The sequence below is a fragment of the Amblyraja radiata genome, chromosome 13 (assembly GCF_010909765.2).
Source record: "Amblyraja radiata isolate CabotCenter1 chromosome 13, sAmbRad1.1.pri, whole genome shotgun sequence".
Classification (NCBI taxonomy): Eukaryota; Metazoa; Chordata; class Chondrichthyes; order Rajiformes; family Rajidae; genus Amblyraja; species Amblyraja radiata.
The window spans coordinates 2,655,194-2,678,283 of NC_045968.1; the positions used below are offsets into that span (position 1 = coordinate 2,655,194).

The following is a 23,090-nucleotide window of genomic DNA, read 5'->3' on the forward strand; positions in this document are numbered from 1 at the left end:
ACATGAGTGGCACGGGTGGGGGACTGTTTGGTGACATTTGACAAATGTGAAAAAAAAGAATTGTACTGGAAAAAATTTGTATAGTCTCCGAAAATGTCGGATGAATTTTGTTTGAATGGTTCAGGAATTGTATATATTTACCAATTGAATAAAGTATATTTTGAAATTAAAAAAATCTATGGAGCGAAGGAAATAGGCAATGTTCCGTGCCGAAACGTTGCCTATTTCCTTCGCTCCATAGATGCTGCTGCACCCGCTGAGTTTCCCCAGCATTTTTGTGTACCTTCGATTTTCCAGCATCTGCAGATCCTTCTTAAACACATAAACTCAGCCAGTTCGGACAAATTGAGGACCGTCATAAGCAGTTGTACAATAGATGCAATTGATTACAACTGAAGGGGATTTGCAGCATTCTCAAAAATAATCGGATCAAATGGTACACAGGCCAATATAGGTCAGTGGACAACAGTTGCAGCAGGATTTTAAACTCAGTGAAAACAGGTCCTGCAAAGTGAGGTCCAACTCAGTTTTGTCTCTGCAGCTGAAGACTTAGAAATGCCAATTGATTTCAGCGGATACTGGAAAATGATGATCAATGAGAACTTTGAAGAATACTTGAAAGCACTAGGTAAAACCTGTAGAACTATGTAAGCCAGAAATGTGTAGTTTTGTACTCAGTAATCAAAACCTATCCTTAAGAATTAATAATTTGAATCATCACTATTTTTTTTTCAAATTTTAGGTGTGTACTTTTAAAGAAAGGCCAACCTAAGTAGGTTTACTTTTTAAATGTTCCCGATGTTGGGGGAGTCCAGAACCAGGGGCCACAGTTTAAGAATAAGGGGTAAGCCATTTAGAACGGAGACGAGGAAACATTTTTTCTCACAGAGTGGTGAATCTGTGGAATTCTCTGCCTCAGAGGGCGGTGGAGGCCGGTACTCTGGATGCTTTCAAGAGAGAGCTAGATAGGGCTCTTAAAAATAGCGGAGTCAGGGGATATGGGAAGAAGGCAGGAATGGGGTACTGATTGGGGATGATCTGCCATGATCACATAGAATGGCGGTGTTGGCTCGAAGGGCCGAATGGCCTACTCCTGCACCTATTGTCTATTGTCTATTGTCTAAAAGGAATGTTTTGATGATATTTAGTAAAAAGCGTTATTAAATATCTGAAAAATAACTTCTTTGTTGCACAGTTTTAAACCTTGCCAAAGTATTGGGAGGACAATGTTAAAGCAAGCACTTAATCAAGGGTGACCACTATCAAACCATTACAGAAGATTAAGTTTGTAGTTTAAAGCATGAACTTGGATCTTGACATTTGTGTGAGCTCTGACTGTCATTGTTAAACTGCTGGTGAGATATGGTGTAAAATTAATGGGTACAATTGCACGAAGTCCAAGTCTGATGAAGGGTCTCGACCCAAAACATCTACAGAGATGCTGTCTGACCCGTTGAGTTACTCCAGCTTTTTGTGTCTATCTTCAAGTTCAAGTTCAAGTGAGTTTATTGTCATGTGTCCCTGATAGGACAATGAAATTCTTGCTTTGCTTCAGCACAACAGAATATAGTAGGCATTTACTACAAAACAGATCAGTGTGTCCATATACCGTAATATAAATATATACATACATGAATAAATAAACTGATAAAGTGCAAATAACAGATAATGGGTTATTAATGTTGAGAGTTTTGTCCGAGCCAGGTTTAATAGCCTGATGGCTGTGGGGAAGTAGCTATTCCTGAACCTGGTTGTTGCAGTCTTCAGGCTCCTGTACCTTCTACCTGAAGGTAGCAGGGAGATGAATGTGTGGCCAGGATGGTGTGGGTCTTTGATGATACTGCCAGTCTTTTTGAGGCAGCGACTGCGATAGCGACTGCAGTTTAAACCAGCATCTGCAGTTCCTTCCTACACATAAAATACAGTAGATATGTATGTGAGAATAATCTTGTAACTTTGTTGAGAATTAATTAATAATTTGGTTTTCACCTTGCACTATGAATAACATGCGGAGCTGAAACTCTTTGTTTCATCTTGATCTGGTTTAAAGTAAATGTTGTTTTATTTTTTTTTTTTTTTTTACTCAGATGTAAACATTGCTCTGCGGAAAATTGCAGTCCTGTTGAAAGCGGACAAAGACATTACTCATAAGGGCAACCACATGATCATTAAAACCATCAGCAGCCTCCGTAATTACATCATGGAATTCGATATTGGCAAAGAGTTTCCTGAGGACTTATCTGGAATAGACGATCGCAAGTGTATGGTAAGCATTGTCATCAGATCACATGGTCTAAGAGGATTCAGTGAAGCTTTGCCTATAATTATTGTGAATGAACTTTAGAAAGGTTGGCAGGATTAAGCCCTGGCCAATTAGTAGCATGGCAACAATGATGTCTTGTTCGAATCTCTGGAGGTAAAGGGAAAACTAAAAGATCTTGAACGAACATGTGAGAAGCTTTGGGCCATTGGGTCTATGAAGGTGCCCAGAGGAGTAATCCCATTAATGTGATTCTGTCTCCTCTCTGCCTGTACCCCTTCCTCTTGTGCTCACTCAAAACTGCGCATCAACTCCGCTTTGATTCATTTTATCATTAATCTACACCGAGGGGTTACATTGAGCAGCATAATAGCCTACATGCATTAGTTAAGGATGAGGGGAGAAACCAGATCAGCTGAGTGAAACCCCCGCTGTAATGGAAAGAATGTGCAAGCTCTGTGCCAACAGAATTGCAGATTAAGATGAAAGTCAAGTCCCTAGAGCTTAGAAAGGGTGGCACCAACTATTGTATGAGTGAGCTGAACACCCCCCCCCCCCCCCCCCCCCCCCCCCCCCGCCCACCCCCCGGCCTGGCAGAATGTATAAAAGTAAAAGTTAGAGGAGGATATCACAAACTCTAGAGTGGTTATAGTTTGAGACTGTAACCTTCACGTGAATTGGTTTGTGCTGGGTAACTTAAGCCTGAGGTGCCACATGTTCAACATTAGATAGACACATAAAGCTGGAGTATAGTGGGTCAGACAGCATGTCTGGAGAAAAAGTAATGGGCCTGTCCCACCAGCATGCGCCTGCATGCAGCAAGGGCAACCTAAAGGGCCGGTCCCACCAGCATGCGCCTACATGCGGCAAGCGCGACCAAACTAGAAACGGGAGCCGCGAGGAGGTCGAGTGAGTGACACGACGTCGAGGAGGCTGCGTATGCCCATCGAGGCGGTGCGTACGCGTCGAGGCGGCTGCGGGCCGGCAGGCCGTTGCCGCGTGGAATTTTTAAACACGGTCAGTTTTTCGGAGCCCCGCGCGATGTCGGGACCAGCTCCGCACAACTCCATACGGCTCCGGCGATCGAAGTGGGACCGGCCCCGCGAGGCCGTACGGCTCAAGCGACCACGTTAGGTCACACTTGCCGCATGGAGTCGCATGCTGGTGGGACAGGCCCTTAAATCATGCATTGTCTCTCTGCTGACTGGATAGAACACAACTAAAACTTTTCACTGACAATAAACTAAACTGAACTAAAAACAGGTAGTCACGGGCAACAGTTGATTTAACGGGGGGAAAAATGAGCCAAATACTATTATCAGCGTAATAAAACAAAAGTATGCATCAAAGGGCAAAATAATCAAATTCCATATTGCATTTGAAGGGAAAATGGCTTAAGAGCAGCTAATATGAGTTTTAGTCAGAGATGACTCACCGTAATCTTGGAACAATTGTAGATGAGTAATTTGACAGACGATCAGTGGGAGTTATTGAAAGAATTATATGTAGTAGTGAACCAAACTACATTAGTGAGGAGTAGAACGTTGACTTACATGGAAACACTCATACATGTTAACATAAAACTAATTAAAAGCATGTAAGTTGCAAATAACATGACAATATTATAATAAAAATAAGCAAGCAGACAACATGTTGAGTAACATTGCATTATTTTTTTGGTGGGTGGCACAGTGGTAAAGTTGCTGCCTGACAGCGCCAGAGATCTAGGTTCCATATGTGCTGCCTGTACAGAGTCTGCACAGTCACCCTGTGACTACGTGGGCTTTCCCCAGGTACTTTGGTTTCCTCCCACACTCCAAAAGCTTACAGATTTGAAGGTTAATTGGTTTAGGTAAAACTGTGAAATTGCCCTGGTCGGTGTAGACTCGGCAGGCCCGAAGGGCCTTTCTCCACACTGTATCTCTAGTCCACCAGGTGGCGCCAGCAATGGCTGCCTCACCAAAAGTCTATCGGCTCTTTCTTTCTTTGTGTCAGTTTTGTATGTGTTAAATGTATGTTTTTTAGTGTTCTATAGCTTGTTTAATGTGGAGGGGGGAGTTGTGGGAACTTTTCCTCATCTCTTACCTCGATGGAGATGCGATTATTTCCGTATCGTATCTCCGTCTGAACTACGGCCTAACGTCGTGGAGTTGGCGGCCTTTGCTGGAGATCGATCGGGAGCTCCCTCGCGGGAGCATGCGGAATCACCATCACGGAGTTCGCGATCCCTGTCGGGGGTCATCCTGCGGTTTCTGGATAGAGACTGACGTCGGGGACACCAAACGCAGGAGTTTCGATCGCCCCGACTCAGGAGTTTCGATCACCCCGACCGCGGATGTTTCGACTACCCCGACTGCGGGAGAATAAAGAGGAATGAGATTGGACGTTAATGCCTTCCATCACAGTGAGGAACGTGGGGAATCCGCTCTAATGGATTTATGTTAACGTTTATGTAGCTGTGTGTCTTGTTGCTGTTTTTTAGTATAGCTGTATGGTAATTCAAATTTCACTGTACCTTAATTGCTACATGTGACAATAAACTGACCTTGAAACCTTGACCTTAAAAGTCTAAAGTCTGAAGAAAAGGATATCGTACTTGAGTTCCCAAAAAAATTAATATTGAATCAGGAATAAAAGGGGACTCATAATAATCTAACCCAATAATAGTAACAAAGAAAATAAAACATCTAGTAAAAGACATTCCACTGGGACCAGATAGTTTTCTTTCCAAGATTTCAAAGGCAGTGGATTTGAACATTGCAGATGTCTTTTCCACATCATTAAATGTTGTCTCAATTCAGTAACCAGGCCCATAGTTTGGAAAATTGCACATGTCTCTCTCTTATTTAAGAAAGATGATAGAAGATAAACAAAGGAACTATGAATCTTTGGCTTAACATCTGCTGTTGGGATAATAAGTGAGCCTGCGATTAAGGGCAAATCTCGTCTGATCAGAGGGAAATCATGCTTAGTCAGAATTATTTCACAGAAGTAACCAAGATCGGAAGCTATGTTCATGGGTGTTATTTTTATAGACTTCCAGAAGGAATTTGATGTCAATAAGACTCAAGCTTGTATTTGAAATTTAGGACAAATCACAATGAATCAGGATCACAATGAATGGCGGTGAAGGGCCGAATGGCCTCCTCCTGCACCTATTTTCTATGTTTCTATGTTTCTAAATTATCAGCTGAGCACATGAAGTAAAGAGTAAATATATTGCTCCAGTCTCACTGAAATAATTTCCGCATACCTCAAATCCATCCTATCCCCCCCGAGTCCAATCCTTCGCTACCTATGTCCAAGACGCCTCACACACCCTCCATCTCTTCAATTACTTCCATTTTCCTGGCCTCCACGCCCTCACTGAAAAGAAAATCTGAAGAAGAGTCTCGACCAGGAACCTCTATTCCTTTTCTCCAGAGATGCTGTCTGACCCGCTAAGTTACAAAATTCTTAAGGGGTTGGACAGGCCAGATGCAGGAAGATTGTTCCCGATGTTGGGGAAGTCCAGAACAAGGGGTCACAGTTTAAGGATAAGGGGGAAATCTTTTAGGACTGAGATGAGGAAAACATTTTTCACACAGAGAGTGGTGAATCTGTGGAATTCTCTGCCACAGAAGGTAGTTGAGGCCAGTTCATTGGCTATATTTAAGAGGGAGTTAGATGTGGCCCTTGTGGCTAAAGGGATCAGGGGGTATGGAGAGAAGGCAGGTACAGGATACTGAGTTGGATGATCAGCCATGATCATATTGAATGGTGGTGCAGGCTCGAAGGGCCGAATGGCCTCTACTCCTGCACCTATTTTCTATGTTTCTATGTTCTCTAGCCAGTGAAAAACTGAATACAATGCCTGTTCAAAAAAAGGCAAGGAACAAGCTGCATGATCATGAAATGTCACAGAAAAGTACAAAATTAATTTAAAAAAAGGCTAATGTAAAAGGAATTTGAATACAAGACATCACATTACAGAAAAGATACATTGAAGAAAGAACCACAGATTATCATCTCTGGAGTAAGGGAATGGGTAAAGTTTCGGGTTGGAAACCTTCCCCAGTCTGAAGAAGGGCTCCGACCCGAAATGTCACCTATTCCTTTTCTCCAGAGATGTTGCCTGACCCGTTGAGTTACTCCAGCATGTTGTGTCTATCTTCAGTATAAACCAGCATCTGCATTTCCTTCCTAATTAAACATAGATTACCATGATGGATTCTGGTGTCCAAGAGTTAGAAAATAAGATTACAACCAACAGGGGTTTTATTCTTTCAAATTTGGAAAGTCAAAGTATGTTACATATTGAGGAAGCATTAGCTCATCATCTTTTCACAGGTGTTGAGTTTTTCCAGCATTTTTTTAGTTTTGTTTTTAATTCAGATTTGCAGCATTTATCGTTAGGTACGAATAGTACTGAGATTTCAGACAAGGGGCAGGTGCCCAGTTAAATAGCAACATCCAAAATAAAATCAACATTGTTTACGCCATTATGCTGTTAGCAATTTAGCACTCTTGCTCATTAGAGGCATGTTTGGAATGACATGACTATTTAAAATGCATGATAGATGCGTATAAACTCCAGCAAAATAATCTAGGATTAGTATTGGCATCTTTATATACACTTATTAATGCCACGTTAATCCATGCCAATCTACAGCTTTGGCACTCTAATTAGATTATTGAATTTCAGTCATTTGGTTTGCAAAGTGTTATTTTAGAAATGTCAAACTTTAAAAAGAAACTTGCATGTATCATTTTTTTCTCTAATTTGTTCACCTTTTAATATATTTCCCTCTCTTTATTTTCTCATTTGACATTGCATTCATGCCTTCAGTTCAGAGTTCTCAGTTCTTCAGCTGTTTATTCTTAACCTGATTATTTATTGACCACTCAGGTTTTGTTGCACACCTTCAGGTATTAAATGCCCTCTTTCCCATAGTGTGCTGTTATCAGAAATCATTCAGACATGAATTTGTATGAAATTGTTTTGAACAGAAGGAAGGTGGGTCTGATTCCAGAGCTGCAGCTCATAGTGTCTTCCAACACTCCTGTGTGTGTGTGTGTGTGCTGAACTAACGGAGGTGGTATTTTTGGCATCTGAAACCAAATCAGTGTCACCTATTCCTTTTTGGTTTAGTTTAGCTTAGAGATACAGCGTGGAAACAGGCCCTACGGCCCCACTGCTGCGACCCCTGCAAATTAACACTATCCTACACACACTAGGGACAATTTACAATGTAACCAATTAACTTACAAACCTGTACGCCTTTGGAGTGTAAAGAAGAAAAACGGAGCTCCCGGGGAAAACCCCTTGCAGATCACGGGGAGAATGTACAAACTCCGTACAGACAGCACCCGTAGTCAGGATCGAACCTGGGTCTTTTGTGCTGTTATGCCCCTGTCCCACTTAGGAAACCTGAACGGAAACCTCTGGAGATTTTGCGCCCCACCCAAGGTTTTTGTGCGGTTCCCGGAGGTTCCTGGAGGTTTTTGTCAGTCTCCCTACCTGCTTCCACTACTTGCAACCTCCGACAACCACCTGCAACCTCCGGGAACCGCACGGAAACCTTGGGTGGGGCGCAAAGTCTCCCGAGGTTTCCATTCAGGTTTCCTAAGTGGGACAGGGGCATAAGGCAGCAACTCCACTGCTACGCCATCGTGCCACCCCAGGTATGCTGCCTGACCCGCTGAGTTGCTCCAGCATTTTTGTGTCCAACTGATATCAGTTACTGCTGTTGGCGTTGCTATCGGTGAAAGTGCAGCATAATGCCTGTAAATGAGCTTGTATTCGACAATTGATTTGTATTCTGTGGTAATGCTGGTTCTCATTAAGCTGAAGGATGTCGGGCAGGCAAACAACCCGGGGCTGTAACTTGCCCTCAATATGTGATGAATGTGCAGCATAGTAATGCATACGTGATGTGCTCTAGAACTGAAATTTGGTGCCATTGATTGTAACGGATTTTGGGAGCCAAATTCGATACACAAACAATGCTAATCTATCACACTTTTGGATAGTTTTCCTTCCTACTCTTTTTGTTTCCAGAAGTCAATCGGCAACAGGTTCTGTGAGTCTGTGCTGAAATAGACGTACAGTTGCAGGCTGTGTATAGAAGAAATCCTCCATAGAACCGTACTACATAATTGAAGAATATCTCTTTACAGCTCCTGCTTTAATGATCTATTCTTGCATTATTCCTCATTGTGTCTTGGGAGGATATCCATTTAGTTTTTGATTTTGAACTCTTTTGATATTTGAATTTGCACGAGAGAAAAAAAAGCACATATCTCCCTCCCTCCCATTAGGCTCTTCTTAAGCAATCAAAAGTGACTTGAAAGTCTGGGCTGAGCTCTAATATCAAAGGAGGGTAGAAATATTAAGCACAGAACATTTCTAAGATAATCAATATCTGGAAGGAGTCTGTGAAGAGAGAAACAGAGGTAACATTTCAGGTTGGTGACCTGTGGTTGGATTACCTGAGGGAGGCTTGCGCAGTCATGGGTTGTGAGGAGATTACTTTTGTTCATTGCATCCACCAAATCCCTCTTTTGAACCTCGTAATATTTCACTTATAGACAAGATGAGTGAATCTTCTCATCTTTCAACCCAGCATTGATTTCTCTAATTTCAAGTAACTCCAGCATCTCTTTTCCTCTCTACCCCCCCCCCCCCCCCCCACACCCCCACCCCCCCCCCCCACCCACCACCCCCACCCCCCCCCCACCCACCACCCCCCACACCCCCACCCCCCCCCCCCCGCCTCCTCCCCACCCTAGTCATCCAACTAGTTCCACTGTTCGCATCCTTGTATCCTTGACGTTTGCACACCGTCCCCAGCCAACAATGGGCCATTATGCACTCCACCCTTTCTGAGATAATTCTGTTGCCGGCCCTGTTTTGTTCTGGCCTTGACTATCTTTCAGTCCGAAGAAGGGTTCCGACCCGAAACATCATCTATTCCTTTTCTCCAGAGATGCTGCCTGACCCGCTGAGTTACTCCAGCATTTTGTGTCTATCTTCGGTATAATAATAATAAATTTTATTTATGGGCGCCTTTCAAGAGTCTCAAGGACACCGTACAAAAATTTAGCAGGTAGAGGAAAAACATGTAAGGGAAATGAAATAAATAGTAGAGACATGACTAGTACACAAAGTAAAGACAGAATTCAATACAAAACACAATATGAAGCAATTAATGCACAGATGAAAAGGGAGGGGGACGTGGGGCTAAGGATAGGCAGAGGTGAAGAGATGGGTCTTGAAGCAGGACTGGAAGATGGTGAGGGACACGGAATTGCGGATCAGTTGGGGGAGGGAGTTCCAGAGCCTGGGAGCTGCCCTGGAGAAGGCTCTGTCCCCAAAACTGCGGAGGTTGGACTTGTGGATGGAGAGGAGACCGGCTGATGTGGATCTGAGGGACCGTGAGGGTTGGTAGGGGGAGAGGAGGTCAGTGAGATATGGGGGGGCCAGATGGTGGAGGGCTTTGTAGGTGAGGATCAGGATTTTGTAGTTGATCCGGTGGGAGATGGGAAGCCAGTGAAGTTGTTTGAGGACTGGAGTGATGTGATGCCAGGATTTGGTGTGGGTGATGAGTCGGGCGGCTGCGTTCTGGACCAGTTGGAGTCGGTTGATGTAGGTGGTGCAGGTGTAAACCTGTGTAAGTTTTCCACGGGCGCACCGTTTCCACCCACACTCCAAGGTTTACAGGTTAATTGGCTTTGGTAAAATGTTAAATTGGCCCTAGTGTGTGCAGGATCGTGTTACCGTGCAGGATTCGCTGGTCGGAGACGGACACAGTGGGCTGAAGAGCCTGTTTCCATGCTGAAACTAAAACAATTGAAAACCTCAGCAAATATTTAAAATAAATATTGAAAATATTTACATACAACTTCTTGCAACAGAGGGAGTATTAAAATACCTAAAGGGCCTGTCCCACGAGCATGTGACCTGCATGCGGCGAGTTCGACCAAACCAGAAGCGGGGGCCGCGTGGAGTCAGTGATGTGAAGTTCGAGCGAAGTCCGCGGGATGTTCGCGCGTGACGTACGGCGTCAAGACGTGCGTACGGCATCGAGACACTGCGCACGCCCGTCGAGGCGGTGCGTACGGCGTCGAGGCGACTGCGGGCCGGCAGGCCGTTGCCGCTCGGAATTTTTGAACACGGTCAGTTTTTCGGAGCACCGCGTGATGTCGGGACCAGCTCCGCACAACTCCATAGGGCTCCGGCGATCGAAGCGGGACCGGCCCCGCGATGCCGTACGGCTCAAGCGACCACGTTAGTTCGCGCTTGCCGCATGGAGTCGCATGCTCGTGGGACAGGCCCTTAATTCATTTGTGTGTGTGTGTGTGTGTATATACTATAGCAATCTTGACATTGTGGAAATGTTGCTTGATTATTAGCTGAAATAAAATATTGGTATTTTGCAGCTGATTATGAGAGAGTGGTTCATGATTTTGTAATGAGTGATATTAATGCATGCAGAGTCTGTTATGGGTGTTCTTGGAATAAATTAGTACGAGAGAAAATGACTCTATTATGATCAGCTATTAAATCATCTCAATGTGAAACATACCTTGAGCTTTATGGTTATTCCATGTGTTTGATTTTTGTTTCTGTCTTAGACTACGGTGAATTGGGATGGGGACAGACTTGTGTGTGTACAAAATGGAGAAAAACGAGGTCGCGGTTGGACTCACTGGATTGAGGGGGATGAGCTACACCTGGTAGGCAAGTTCATGATATTTGTAGACTGTATTTTCAAAATGATTACAAAATTATAATTTTACAATTATAAATTTAACACACATTATATATGAATTGACCTCATTAATATAAGCAGCTGTGGAGTCTGAGAGTCACACAGCAAGGAAAAACATGTCCTTCGGCCCAACTTGTCCATGACAATCAAGATGCACCTTCTAAACTAGTCCCATTTGCCCGTACTTGACCCTCTAAACCTTTCCTATCCATGTACCTCTGCGAATGCCTTTTAAATATGTTTCTCGTCCCCGCCTCAACTACTGCCTCTGGAACCTCGGGCAGCTTGTTCCATACACCCACCACCCGCAGTGTGAAAAAGTTACCCCTCAGATTCCAATTAAATATTTCTCCTCTCACCTTAATCCAATGCTCTCTCGTACTTAATTCCCCAACCTTGGGTACATTCACCCTATCAATTCCTCTCCTAATTTTATACATCTCTATGCGATCACCCTTCAGCCTCCTGTACTCCAAGGACTAAAATCCTAGCCTGCCCAATCCCTCCCCATACCTTAGGCTCTCAACTCCTGGTAACGTCCTTTGATTGTGGACCCAGCTCAGTCCAGAGATCTGTGGTTTCGGGCAGGTGCTGTTTGTGCTGCTGATCTTTGGCTTCTCCTGGCCTGTCTGCAGGAAAACAAGTAGAGGTGCTGTCGCCGAGGGAGGACGGACGGAGCCGCGGCTCGAGAGACTCGAGAGACTAACAGAGACTAACAGAGGCAAAGAGGTTTGCCACGCACTGTAGATATAAAACAGAGGCAAAGAGGTTGGCAAAGAGGTTTGCCACGCACTGTAGATATAAAACAGAGGCAAAGAGGTTGGCAAAGAGGTTTGCCACGCACTGTAGATATAAAACAGAGGCAAAGAGGTTTGCCACGCACTGCAAGGGAGCAGTGGACCAGACAGGAAGAGCGGACGGAATTACCACTAGACAGCCAAACCAGTAGGTAATTTACGGCTGGGGTGAGTACTTTCCCATTTATAGGAGGTAGGATTATATAAATAAGGGGTGTATCAATACAGTAGGGGATTCTTAAATAGGACCAGTTAATTATTTATATAAGATGGGCGGTCAGGAGATGTGCCAATACTGCGAGATGTGGGAATTTGTCGACACCATTGATGTAGAAGATCCCTACAGCTGCAGTAAGTGTTTGAGGCTAGAGGAACTCCAGCTCCGCATTGATGAGCTGGAGACCCAACTTCATACGCTGCGGTACATCAGGGAGGGGGAGTATTACCTGGATGTTTTGTGCCAGGGGATGGTCACACCGACCAGTTTAACTAATTCAGTAGGCAGTGAGCAAGGAAAGGAAGGTGTGGCCATAAGCGAGGCAGGTAGGGGGAACCAGGAGGAGATGCGGCAGGAGCCACAGCCCTTGTCCCTGACGAGCATGACCGAGGCTCTTACTCAATGTAAGGACGGGATCAGGGGCTGTGGGAGGGATGAGCAACCTGGCTGCAGCACCGTGGATCAGGAGGCCATTCAAGAGGGGGGAGTTAGAAGAAATGCCGTAGTGATAGGGGATAGTATTATTCGGGGGGTAGATAAGGTTCTCTGCGGCCAGCAGAACATGTCCCGAAGGCTGTGTTGCCTATCCGGTGCTAGGGTTAAGGATATCTCTGCGATGCTGGAGAGAAATTTGCAGTGGGAGGGGGAGGATCCAGTGGTCGTGGTCCATGTGGGGACCAATGACATAGGAAGGACGAGGAAGGAGGATCTGCTGAAGGAGTTTGAGCAGTTAGGGAATAAATTAAAAAGCAGAACCTCGAGGGTACTGATCTCCGGATTGCTACCTGAGCCACGGGCCAAATCGGCGAGGGTACGTAAAATTAAAAAGCTGAATGCGTGGCTCAAAGACTGGTGTGGGAATAATGGGTTTGGTTTCTTGGGCCACTGGCACCAGTACTGGGACAGGGGGGATCTGTTCTGTAAGGACGGACTTCACCTGAACGGTGCTGGGACTGGGGTCCTGGCAAATCATATAACTAGGGCAGTAGAGAGGTCTTTAAACTAAGTAGCGGGGGGGAGGTATCAAGGGGGGTAATAACGGCAGGGGTAGAGGAAATAGAGCAGGGTATCAGTGGGGAAGCGGAAAGTCAAAATGTGACAGGAGACAGAATGGGTGAAGATAAAGCTCTAGATGTAAAAGGGGCAAAAACGGAAAGGAAGGGTAGTAAAAATCATCTGAAAGTGCTTTATCTAAATGCACGGAGTATTCGTAATAAGATAAATGAATTAACGGTGCAATTAAGTATATATAGTTATGATATCGTGGCCATTACGGAGACATGGCTGCAAGGGGATCAGGACTGGGAGTTAAATATAGAGGGGTACTCGACAATTAGGAAAGATAGACAGGAAAGAAAGGGAGGAGGGGTGGCCCTTTTAATAAGGGAGGGAATAACGGCAATAGAGAGGAAGGATATTGCGTTGAAGGATCAGGATAGTGAAACAGCTTGGGTACAGATAGAGAATAACAAGGGGAAAAAAACACTAGTGGGTGTAATTTATAGACCTCCAAATAGCTGTGACGCTGTTAGTCAGAACATAAATCTGCAAATAGTTGACGCATGTAAAAAGGGAACTGCTGTAATCATGGGGGACTTCAATTTTCATATTAATTGGGCAAACCAAACTGGGCAGGGTAGACTAGAGGAAGAATTTATAGAATGTATTAGAGACGGGTTCCTAGAACAGTATGTCACAGAACCGACAAGGGGGGAGGCAATCTTGGATCTGGTCCTGTGTAATGAAGCAGGATTAATTAAAAATGTCATAGTTAGGGACTCGTTGGGAACAAGTGACCACAATATGGTCGAATTCCATATTCAAATAGAAGGGGAGCAGGTTGAAACTCAGGCTAGGGTGCTTAGTCTAAATAAGGGGGATTATGAAGGTATGAGGACTGAGCTGATCAAAGTTGACTGGGATAGCAGACTCAAGAATAAGACGGTACATGAGCAGTGGTGTACGTTTAAGGGTCTACTGTATAACCTTCAAGAAAAATTTATTCCTATGAAGAAAAAAAGGGGTAAGGGTAAGAACAGTCAGCCATGGCTCAGTAAAACTATAAAGGATAGTATTCGGCTGAAGGCAAGGGCATATAAGGTAGCCAGAGATAGTGGGAGGGTAGAGGATTGGGAAGCATTTAAAGGTCAGCAAAAAATAACTAAGAGATTAATTAAGACGGGGAAAATAGACTATGAAAGGAATTTAGCAAACAACATAAAAACTAATAGTAAGAGTTTTTATAGCTATATAAAAAGAAAAAGGGTGGCTAAGGTGAACGTTGGTCCATTGGAGGGTGAGACTGGAGAGTTGTTGGTGGGGAACATGGAAATGGCAAAGGCATTAAACGAGTATTTTGTATCAGTCTTCACCATAGAAGACACAAAAAATATTCCAACGTTGGATAAACAGGGGGCGGTAGGAATGGAGGAGCTAAATACTATTAAGATCACCAAGGAGGTGGTATTAGGGAAATTAATGAGACTGAAGGAGGATAAATCCCCTGGGCCTGATGGATTACATCCAAGGGTCTTGAGGGAGATAGCGGTGGGGATTGTGGATGCATTGGTGATAATTTTCCAAAACTCCCTGGAGGCAGGAACGGTCCCAGTGGATTGGAAAATGGCCAATGTAACACCTATATTTAAAAAAGGAAGTAAACAGAAAGCGGGTAACTATAGACCGGTTAGTCTAACATCGGTGGTGGGTAAAATGTTAGAAACAATTATTAAAGAAACACTAACGGGGCACTTGGATAAACATGACTTCATCGGACAGAACCAGCATGGTTTTGTGAAGGGGAAGTCCTGTTTAACGAATTTGCTCGAATTCTTTGAGGAAGTAACAACCCGGGTGGATAAAGGGGAACCGGTGGATGTGGTATACTTGGACTTCCAAAAGGCTTTTGACAAGGTGCCACATAAGAGACTATTGCTAAAAATAAAAAATTATGGAATTGGGGGTAATATATTAGCATGGGTAGAGGATTGGCTAACAAATAGGAAGCAGAGAGTGGGGATAAATGGTTCATACTCGGGATGGCAACCGGTAACTAGCGGGGTTCCGCAAGGGTCGGTGCTGGGACCCCAGTTGTTCACAATTTATATAAATGATTTGGAGGAGGGAACCAAGTGTAATATATCAAAATTTGCGGACGATACAAAAATGGGAGGAAAAGTAGGGGATGAGGAGGATAGGAAGAGTCTGCAAAAGGATATAGATAAGTTAGGTGAGTGGGCAACAACTTGGCAGATGAAGTTTAATACTAATAAATGTGAAGTCATTCACTTTGGGAAAAAAAATGATAGGGCAAGTTATTTTCTAAATGAGGAGGAGCTGCGTTGTAATGCAACGCAAAGGGATCTAGGGGTATTAGTACATGAATCACTAAAAGTTAGTATGCAGGTGCAGCAAGCAATCAGGAAGGCCAATGGAGTTTTGGCCTTTATTGCTAGGGGGATTGAGTATAAAAACACGGAGGTCTTGCTGCAGCTGTACACAGTATTAGTGAGACCACATTTGGAATACTGTGTACAGTTCTGGGGTCCATACTTAAGAAAGGATGTACTAGCCCTGGAGGCAGTGCAGCGAAGGTTTACAAGATTACTTCCTGCAATGAGGGGATTGACATATGAGGAAAGGTTAAGTAGGCTGGAACTCTACTCCTTGGAGTTTAGAAGAATGAGAGGCGATCTCATTGAAACATATAAGATCGTGAGGGGCCTTGATCGGGTGGATGCACCGAGGATGTTCCCAATGATCGGGGAAACTAGAACTAGGGGACATAGTTGCAGAATAAGGGGGGGCTCTTTTAAAACTGAGATGAGGAAGAACTTCTTCACCCAGAGGGTGGTTAATTTATGGAATTCACTGCCCCAGGGAGCAGTGGAAGCAGAAACTTTAAATATATTTAAGACTAAAATAGATGTTTTTTAGCTGCCAAGGGGATAAGGGGCTACGGGGAGAGGGCAGGGATATGGACCTAGGTATGGTTAGTATAGTAAGACCTGAGTGATCTCCTGGACAAGTGTCGATCGCCTAGATTGGGGTCGGAGAGGAATTTCCCGGATTTTTTTCCCGAATTGGACCTGGGTTTTTATCCGGTTTTTTGCCTCCCCCAGGAGATCACGAGGTTTTTGGGGTGGAGAGGGGTGATAGCGGTATAAAGGGGAGGGTAGTGTCTTGTGTTCTGTGTCTTGTGTCTACTGTTTGTGGGTAAGTGTGTCTGTTTAGTGTTCAGCCATGAGCGAATGGCGGTGCGGGCTCGACGGACCTGGTGGTCTACTCTCGCACATACTTTCTATGTTTCTATGTTTAACGTCCTCGTAAATCTTCCCTGCACTCTTTCCAACTCAATTTTTTATTTTTTTTAATTTATCCTTTATTTAACCAGGAGAAGTCTCATTGAGATTAAAAATCTCTTTTACAAGAGAGTCCTGGCCAAGACAGGCAGCAGCACAGTTCCACAGTTACAGACAATAATTTAAAAACAACAGAGAACATATAAATAGAGTCACAGTCAGAACATCATCAAACAAAGCATGTACAGACAGAAGTGCCCGCTTCAACATCATTAAGAAGGGATTTAAATCTGTTTATAGAAACCAGCTCCTTAAGTTTCAGTTCATTCTGCAGCTGGTTCCATGCGAAGGGAGCAGCATAACTAAATGCCCTTTTCCCCAGTTCAGTACGGACTTTAGGTACAGTTAGTAAGAACAAGTCCTCAGAGCGGAGCTGATAAGTTCCTGTGCTTTTTCGAATTACATACTTCTGCAGGTATGAGGGAAGAACACCGAGGATAGTCTTATAAATAAGGATATGCCAATGATGGAGTCTGCGGGTGGACAGGGCAAACCATCCAACTTGAGCATACAAAGAGCAGTGGTGCGTGAGGGTTTTAAAATTAGTAACAAATCTCAGTGCTCCGTGGTAGACCGTGTCCAAAGACTGTAGGCATTTTGAAGATGCATTCATATATAAAACATCACCATAGTCCAACACAGACATAAACGTTGCAGCAACAAGTCTTTTTTTGGCTTCAAAAGAAAAACAAGATTTGTTTCTAAAGTAAAAACCTAATTTTATCTTTGGCATCTATCATGAAGCAGGGTGACCGAAACAGAACACAGTACACCAAGTGTGGCCTCACCAACTGTAACATGGCCTTCCAACTTTGATGCACAATACTCTGACTGATGAAGGCCAGCAGGACAAAAGCCTTCTTCATCACAATATTTACTTGTGATGCCACATTCAGGGAACCATTTACTTGAACTCCTAGATCTACAGTCAGAGGGTGGTGAATCTGTGGAATTCTTTGCCACAGAAGGCTGTGGAGGCCAAGTCAATGGATATTTTTAAGGCAGAGATAGATAGATTCTAGATCAGTACAGGTGTCAGAGGTTATGGGGAGAAGGCAGGAGAATGGGGTTAGGAGGGAGCGACAGATCAGCCATGATTGAATGGTGGAGTAGACTTGATGGGCCGAATGGCCTAATTCCGGAAACTTCACCGATTCCTTTTCTCCAGAGAAGCTGTCAGACCCGCTGAGTTACTCCAGCTTTTTGTGTCCATCTTAAATATAAAAGATATGTCCTCAACTTGGTGCTGTTGAATCATCCCATCTGGTATTAATTCAGATGATAGAATAAGGTGCTACATTTACTAAAGAGGCAGAGAGAGACAACATTGAAAACATATACATTCAATGAATGGGCAAATCTGGAGAAAATGTTTTCTTTAATTGATGGGTTGTTGAGTACACTAACTTATAACTGATAGATCAGATTATTCTCCAGTCAGTGAAAAACTGATGGGCCGAAAGGCATAATACTACTCCAATCACTTATGATCTTATGACCCCTCTACTCTACAAAACACCAAACTCTGCCATTGAAGTCTTGCCCTAGTTTGACTTCTCAAAATGGAACACCTTGTACTTATTTGAATTAAATGCCATTTGCCATTCTGCGGCCTAGTAATAAAATATTTTGAAGTGAAAACATTCTCATAGTTCTTTTGCAGTAAATAATTGCAAATATTTTCGAGCAGTTACTAAGTACTTTTAGTTTCTAGAAATGGAAATTTTAGTAATTTCTTTATTTGGAATGTATGTTGTGCAGAAGAAAATACACATTTAATACAGCCACCGATGACGTGAGGTATTAAATGATTCAAGGAAACACAAATAAACTGATTAACAGAATATTTTGTAATCAACCCAGTTAATAATTGACCACCCAAAGCAGCAATTGCTAATTTGCCTTTAACTTCTGATTAACTAACGTTATCAGTTCTGGATAAGCCATTATTCGCTTTCCATTTGCATGGAATGGTGATGTATGAATCGGATAACGTTTTATTTTGGAGCCAAACCTCATACGGACTCTTTTGCTTCACGACCTTTTCCAACAAAACCTAATTTCTGCTGTATATGCAGGAACTGCCGATGCTGGTTTACACCGATGATAGACACAAAATGCTGGTGTAACTCAGCGGGACAGGCAGCATCTCTGGATAGAACGAATGGGTGACATTCCTTCAGACTGAGAGTCAGGTCAACCCGAAACGTCACCTATTCCTTCTCTCCAGAGATGCTGCCTGTCCCGCTGAGTTACTCCAGCATTTTGTGTCTAATTTCTGCTGTGCCAGGTTATTGAAAAATCAGATTGAAATTTCGCTTCCTGCAAAATTGAGTAAGAAGCTAAAAAAAAAAATGAATCCATGTTTGGTTAAAGTTGAAACGGTTCTCAAAGTAGTGTGCTCTTTATTCTCATGGATTTACATTCAGAGATGAAAAATGATTGCATGAATTACTGCATTCCCTAACCCTAAACAAAGACAAGAATTTAGGATGCATACTTCGAATTCAATTTTATAAACCATAATAGCAGTTCACAATGCCGCAAATATGCATTTTTATCTTCATATATTGTAAATCCAAGGGAAAGATCTTAGGCATGACAATAGTCAAACAAGTGACACGTTTGTACATTCTCAATAATGTACACTAGTATGTCATCTCTCAGTTTTGCATCCTGCACACCAGTGACAATTCACAGAAGCCAATTAACCTACAATTAACCTGCGTGCCTTTGGAATGTGGGAGGAAAACAGAGCACCCGGAGGAAACCCACACGTTCACAGGGAGAATGTGCAAACTCCCTACAGGCAGCACCTATAGTCAGGATTGAACCTGGGTCTCTGGAGCTGTAAGGCAGGAACTCTACCGCTGCACCATTGTGCCACCTGTGGAGACTCTATGCAAGTGCACTGCCACATTAAGTTTTCATTCCTCGCCCCCATCCAAGGGAAACGAGGCTTCGCCCTATATTATATTATTAAGGAGAGAGCTGAGAAAAAGCAATGACCCACTTGAACTGATAATTAATTCCAGATTCTATTGCGATTCTATTCCATTTTTATCTTATTCTAAGCGAAGTGTGTAACATTGTGCAAGCCCATTTCATGCAGTTTCCATTTTGTGGATTCCTTATCCAAATCTGCAGCCAACAGCGGACATCCATGCAAACATTCCTGAATCCCCCTCCTTTAGACATCAAGCAATGAATTTGTTCTCAAGGGCAATTATGAAACAGCACAAAATAATATCATTAAAAACAATTTGCAATATTCTAAATCCAATGAAATTCTAAATATGCTCTGCATCAGCTAATACAGCATCTTTATTTATCTCTCCTGCTCTCTCCCTCCCACTCTGCAGGAACTACGGGTTGAAGATGTCAAAAGTAAGCAAGTCTTTAAGAAGGTGGAGTGAAGAACATGACCAGAGGCAAAACGAAAGAAGAGACGTTGACTAAAGCCAGAGAACCTCAACAACTTCTAAACATTGAAGACTAAATCCGCTGACAACATCAGTGGAAACGATAAACTCGTCACCTTTTCAAATGTTTCAAGGAAATGAGACATTTGAGTCTAAATCGCTTAGAAAATTTTGTTGGTAGTGACTTGTCCCATTGTATTTCTCTTTGATTGGTGACTTATTATCTTACACAATTTAGTTCTAATTTTGTCTCGCTATAACTATTGGCACATCAACCAGCATTCAGTTCACTGTGTTTCAATTTGCAGCTCTATCTCTATGCTGTGTGTGTTTTTTTTAATTTCCCCTTTATCGTGTTCTCCATTGCTGTGCCGCTTTTCTCTCTTTCCCTTTCCGTATTTGTTCCTCAGTCTCAATAGGATTCTCCTCACTCCTCGCCAGTAAATATAAACCAGGAAATCATTTACTAACACTGCCTTATTGGGAAATATGATCTTCAATCCCCAGTGCCAATTTGGTGCACTTTAACCTCTGTGCCGCACTTTCCCCTACTTCTCCACGTCGAACCTTGCAAGATAACACATCATAATTAAATATATGTTATGGGTCAGCATATTTCAATAGCATGAATGCAGCTTTTATTGGTCATTTCAAGCTAATATGTTTTGTTTAGAATTTCTATCTGTTTATAAAAGGCTGATATATGAGAACGACTCTTGATCCATATGATTGCAATTGAATTGGAAAATTTCATCCATATATAAATAGCTCTTCCAAGTCCTTTATTATATTTGCCTTGTGTGATGTAAAAAAGACACTGCTAAATATGCTCCATGCCATTATTGCTTGTAATCCACCACCAAACTGAGAAGTAAAGTTAACACATAGAGCAGCACAACACGTGAACGGGCCCTTCAGCCGGACATTCGACGGTTCAATGGTTCTTGATTATCAAAGATAGACACAAAAAGTTGTAGCAACCCAGCGGGACAGGCGGCATCTCCAGAGAGAAGGAGTGGGTGACGTTTCAGGTCGAGATCACACGTACCGAAGCTGATTTTTGCATACATTTCAGGAAATTATTAATATACATAAGCACAATTAGCATGGTGGCACAGCGGTAGAGTTGGTGCCTTACAGCGCCAGAGACCCAGGTTCGAACCTGACCATGGGTATTGCGTGTACGGGGTTTATACGTTCTCCCCATGACCTACATGGGTTTTCTCCTGGTGCTCTAGTTTCCTCCCGCACTCCAAAGACATACAGGTTTGCAGGTTAATTGGCTTTGGGACAATTGTAAACTGTCCCTAGGATAGTGCTAGTGTGCGGGGATATTTGGTCGGCAGGGACTCGTTGGGCTGAAGGGCCTGTTTCCACGCTGTTTCTCTAAACTAAACTAAACTAAATTTAACAATCCTAGATTGAGTATAAATTGTATAGAAATAGCTCACTGAGACCATGTATGAGAGTGGCCAGCCTTTGGTACTATTTTCGAAGTCCAAGCTGCAGCTGGTCGTAAAGGCCCATTGTAGCCGTCACCTCGATGCGGTTCGTTCAGCGAACCGTCATCCTTCTCTTCACCCAACCACCTTCAGCCTTAGTGATCAGGGGGTGTCTCCCGCAGCCGACCTCGAAGGCATGGATGATAAGACCCTGGTTCCTTTCACCAGTCCTTTAGCCCTTGCATGTGCCATCGTTGACTCCCTCCTCCCTTCTCTCTGGTCCCTGGGACCGAGCAGGGGCTTCCCTCTTCAGACTGATTTCCCAGTTCCGTGGCGGGCAAGTCAGGCCTGCTGCTGAGCTAAAGCCACAGCCTCCGGCCCTGCCGCCCCTGCCCAATGGTGCTTTGACCCCTTAATGCCAAGACCAACTCTGATATGCCTGCACATAATTCATAGCCCTCTATTCTACCCAAAACATCTTGTATATTCCACTACCATATCTGCCTCAACCACCGCCCCCGGCAGTTATTGTATTATATTAGGGAAGCTGTGAAAGGGACTGTAGGGAGATGAAAATATCATCAACACTAAAGTAAATGATAGTAATGAATGTTCAAAGATATGCATACTTTACTCTTTTGTATATAGAGTCCTACACTCATATAACATGGAAACAGGCCCTTCAGCCCAACTTGTCCACACCGACCAACATGTCCCATCTGCACTAGTCCCACCTGCCTGTGTTAGACCCATATAACTGTAAACCTGTCCTACCCATGTACCTGTCTAAATGTTTCTTAAACATTGCGATAGTATCTGCCTCAACTACCTCCGACAGCTCGTTCCATAAACCCACCAACCTGTGTGTGAAAATGTTACCTACCCCCCAGGTTCCTATTAAATCTTTCCCCCCTCACCTTAAACCTATGTCCTCAGCTTCTCAATTTGCCAACTGTGTTCAAGAGACTCTGTGCGTTTACCCGATCTATTCCTCTCGTGATTTTGTACATATGAATAGTTTCATTCCAGTAAAAGTAATCCCAGGGCAGAAATATTGTACGGCCTTTATTCTGTAGCTCCCATAAGAGAATTAGTAGTTGTTTGGAAGTGTTTGCTTTCCAAGATTGCTGGCAAAAAAACCCTACACACTGAGGCAATCTGAAGCAACAGGGTGAGAATGGTTAGTAATGCATTGAAGCAATTGAACTGGTGGAAGATTAAATCTGAATGAAACTATCCTACAGTAACGCTAAAATCCACATAGGACCTTTTGAATGGAATGCATTTTTTAATAATGTAGGGTTCCTACTGTTATCAGTGGGAGTAAAATTATATCTTGCCAGATGGGCATGAATGATAGACCTGGTTCCAGCCAATTAGAATTTGAAAATGTGAATAATTGGGGAACGCTTTATTATTTGAATGAAATTGCATATTGAAGTTTTCTGTCTCAACTGGGAATCGTATTTAATGACAGCAACTGATTTAGTGCATTGACATTCTATGCTTAAACCTGATGTCTGTAGTCGATTCCTATTTCCACTTGATAATTACATTTGGAAAACAATAATCCATATTAAATAACTTAATTAAGTGTTTTGATGAATTTTGATCAAATATGACAGATTCGTGGAGTCCCCAAATGAAAAGCCATTGTCTTACTGCTATTTTAATTTACTGGGGTCCCTTATTTTAATAGCCCTCTCAGAATTATGGCAAGATTGTTCTTGTGATTATGCAGGGATTAAGGACATAATGGAATATTCCTCGGGTTAAAGTCCATGGAAATGTAATATAAACTGCAGCGATTTTTGTACCACTGAAACTGGCTTTGGCAT

The 23,090-nt window shown here is 43.2% G+C and overlaps 1 protein-coding gene across 2 annotated transcripts; it reads left to right on the plus strand.

Moving 5' to 3' along the window:
• The first annotated feature begins 501 nt into the window (after positions 1-501).
• rbp1 (retinol binding protein 1) lies at positions 502-20,420 on the plus strand. Of its 2 annotated transcripts, XM_033031092.1 has the most exons (4): positions 502-628; positions 2,088-2,266; positions 10,877-10,978; positions 19,751-20,420. In XM_033031092.1, exons 1-4 carry the CDS (start codon positions 556-558, stop codon positions 19,802-19,804), a joined length of 408 nt encoding a protein of 135 aa, XP_032886983.1. In that variant the 5' UTR covers positions 502-555; the 3' UTR covers positions 19,805-20,420. The 2 variants fall into 2 exon arrangements, with proteins under 2 accessions (XP_032886983.1, XP_032886984.1); XM_033031093.1 differs by lacking the exon at positions 10,877-10,978.
• The last annotated feature ends 2,670 nt before the right edge of the window (positions 20,421-23,090 follow it).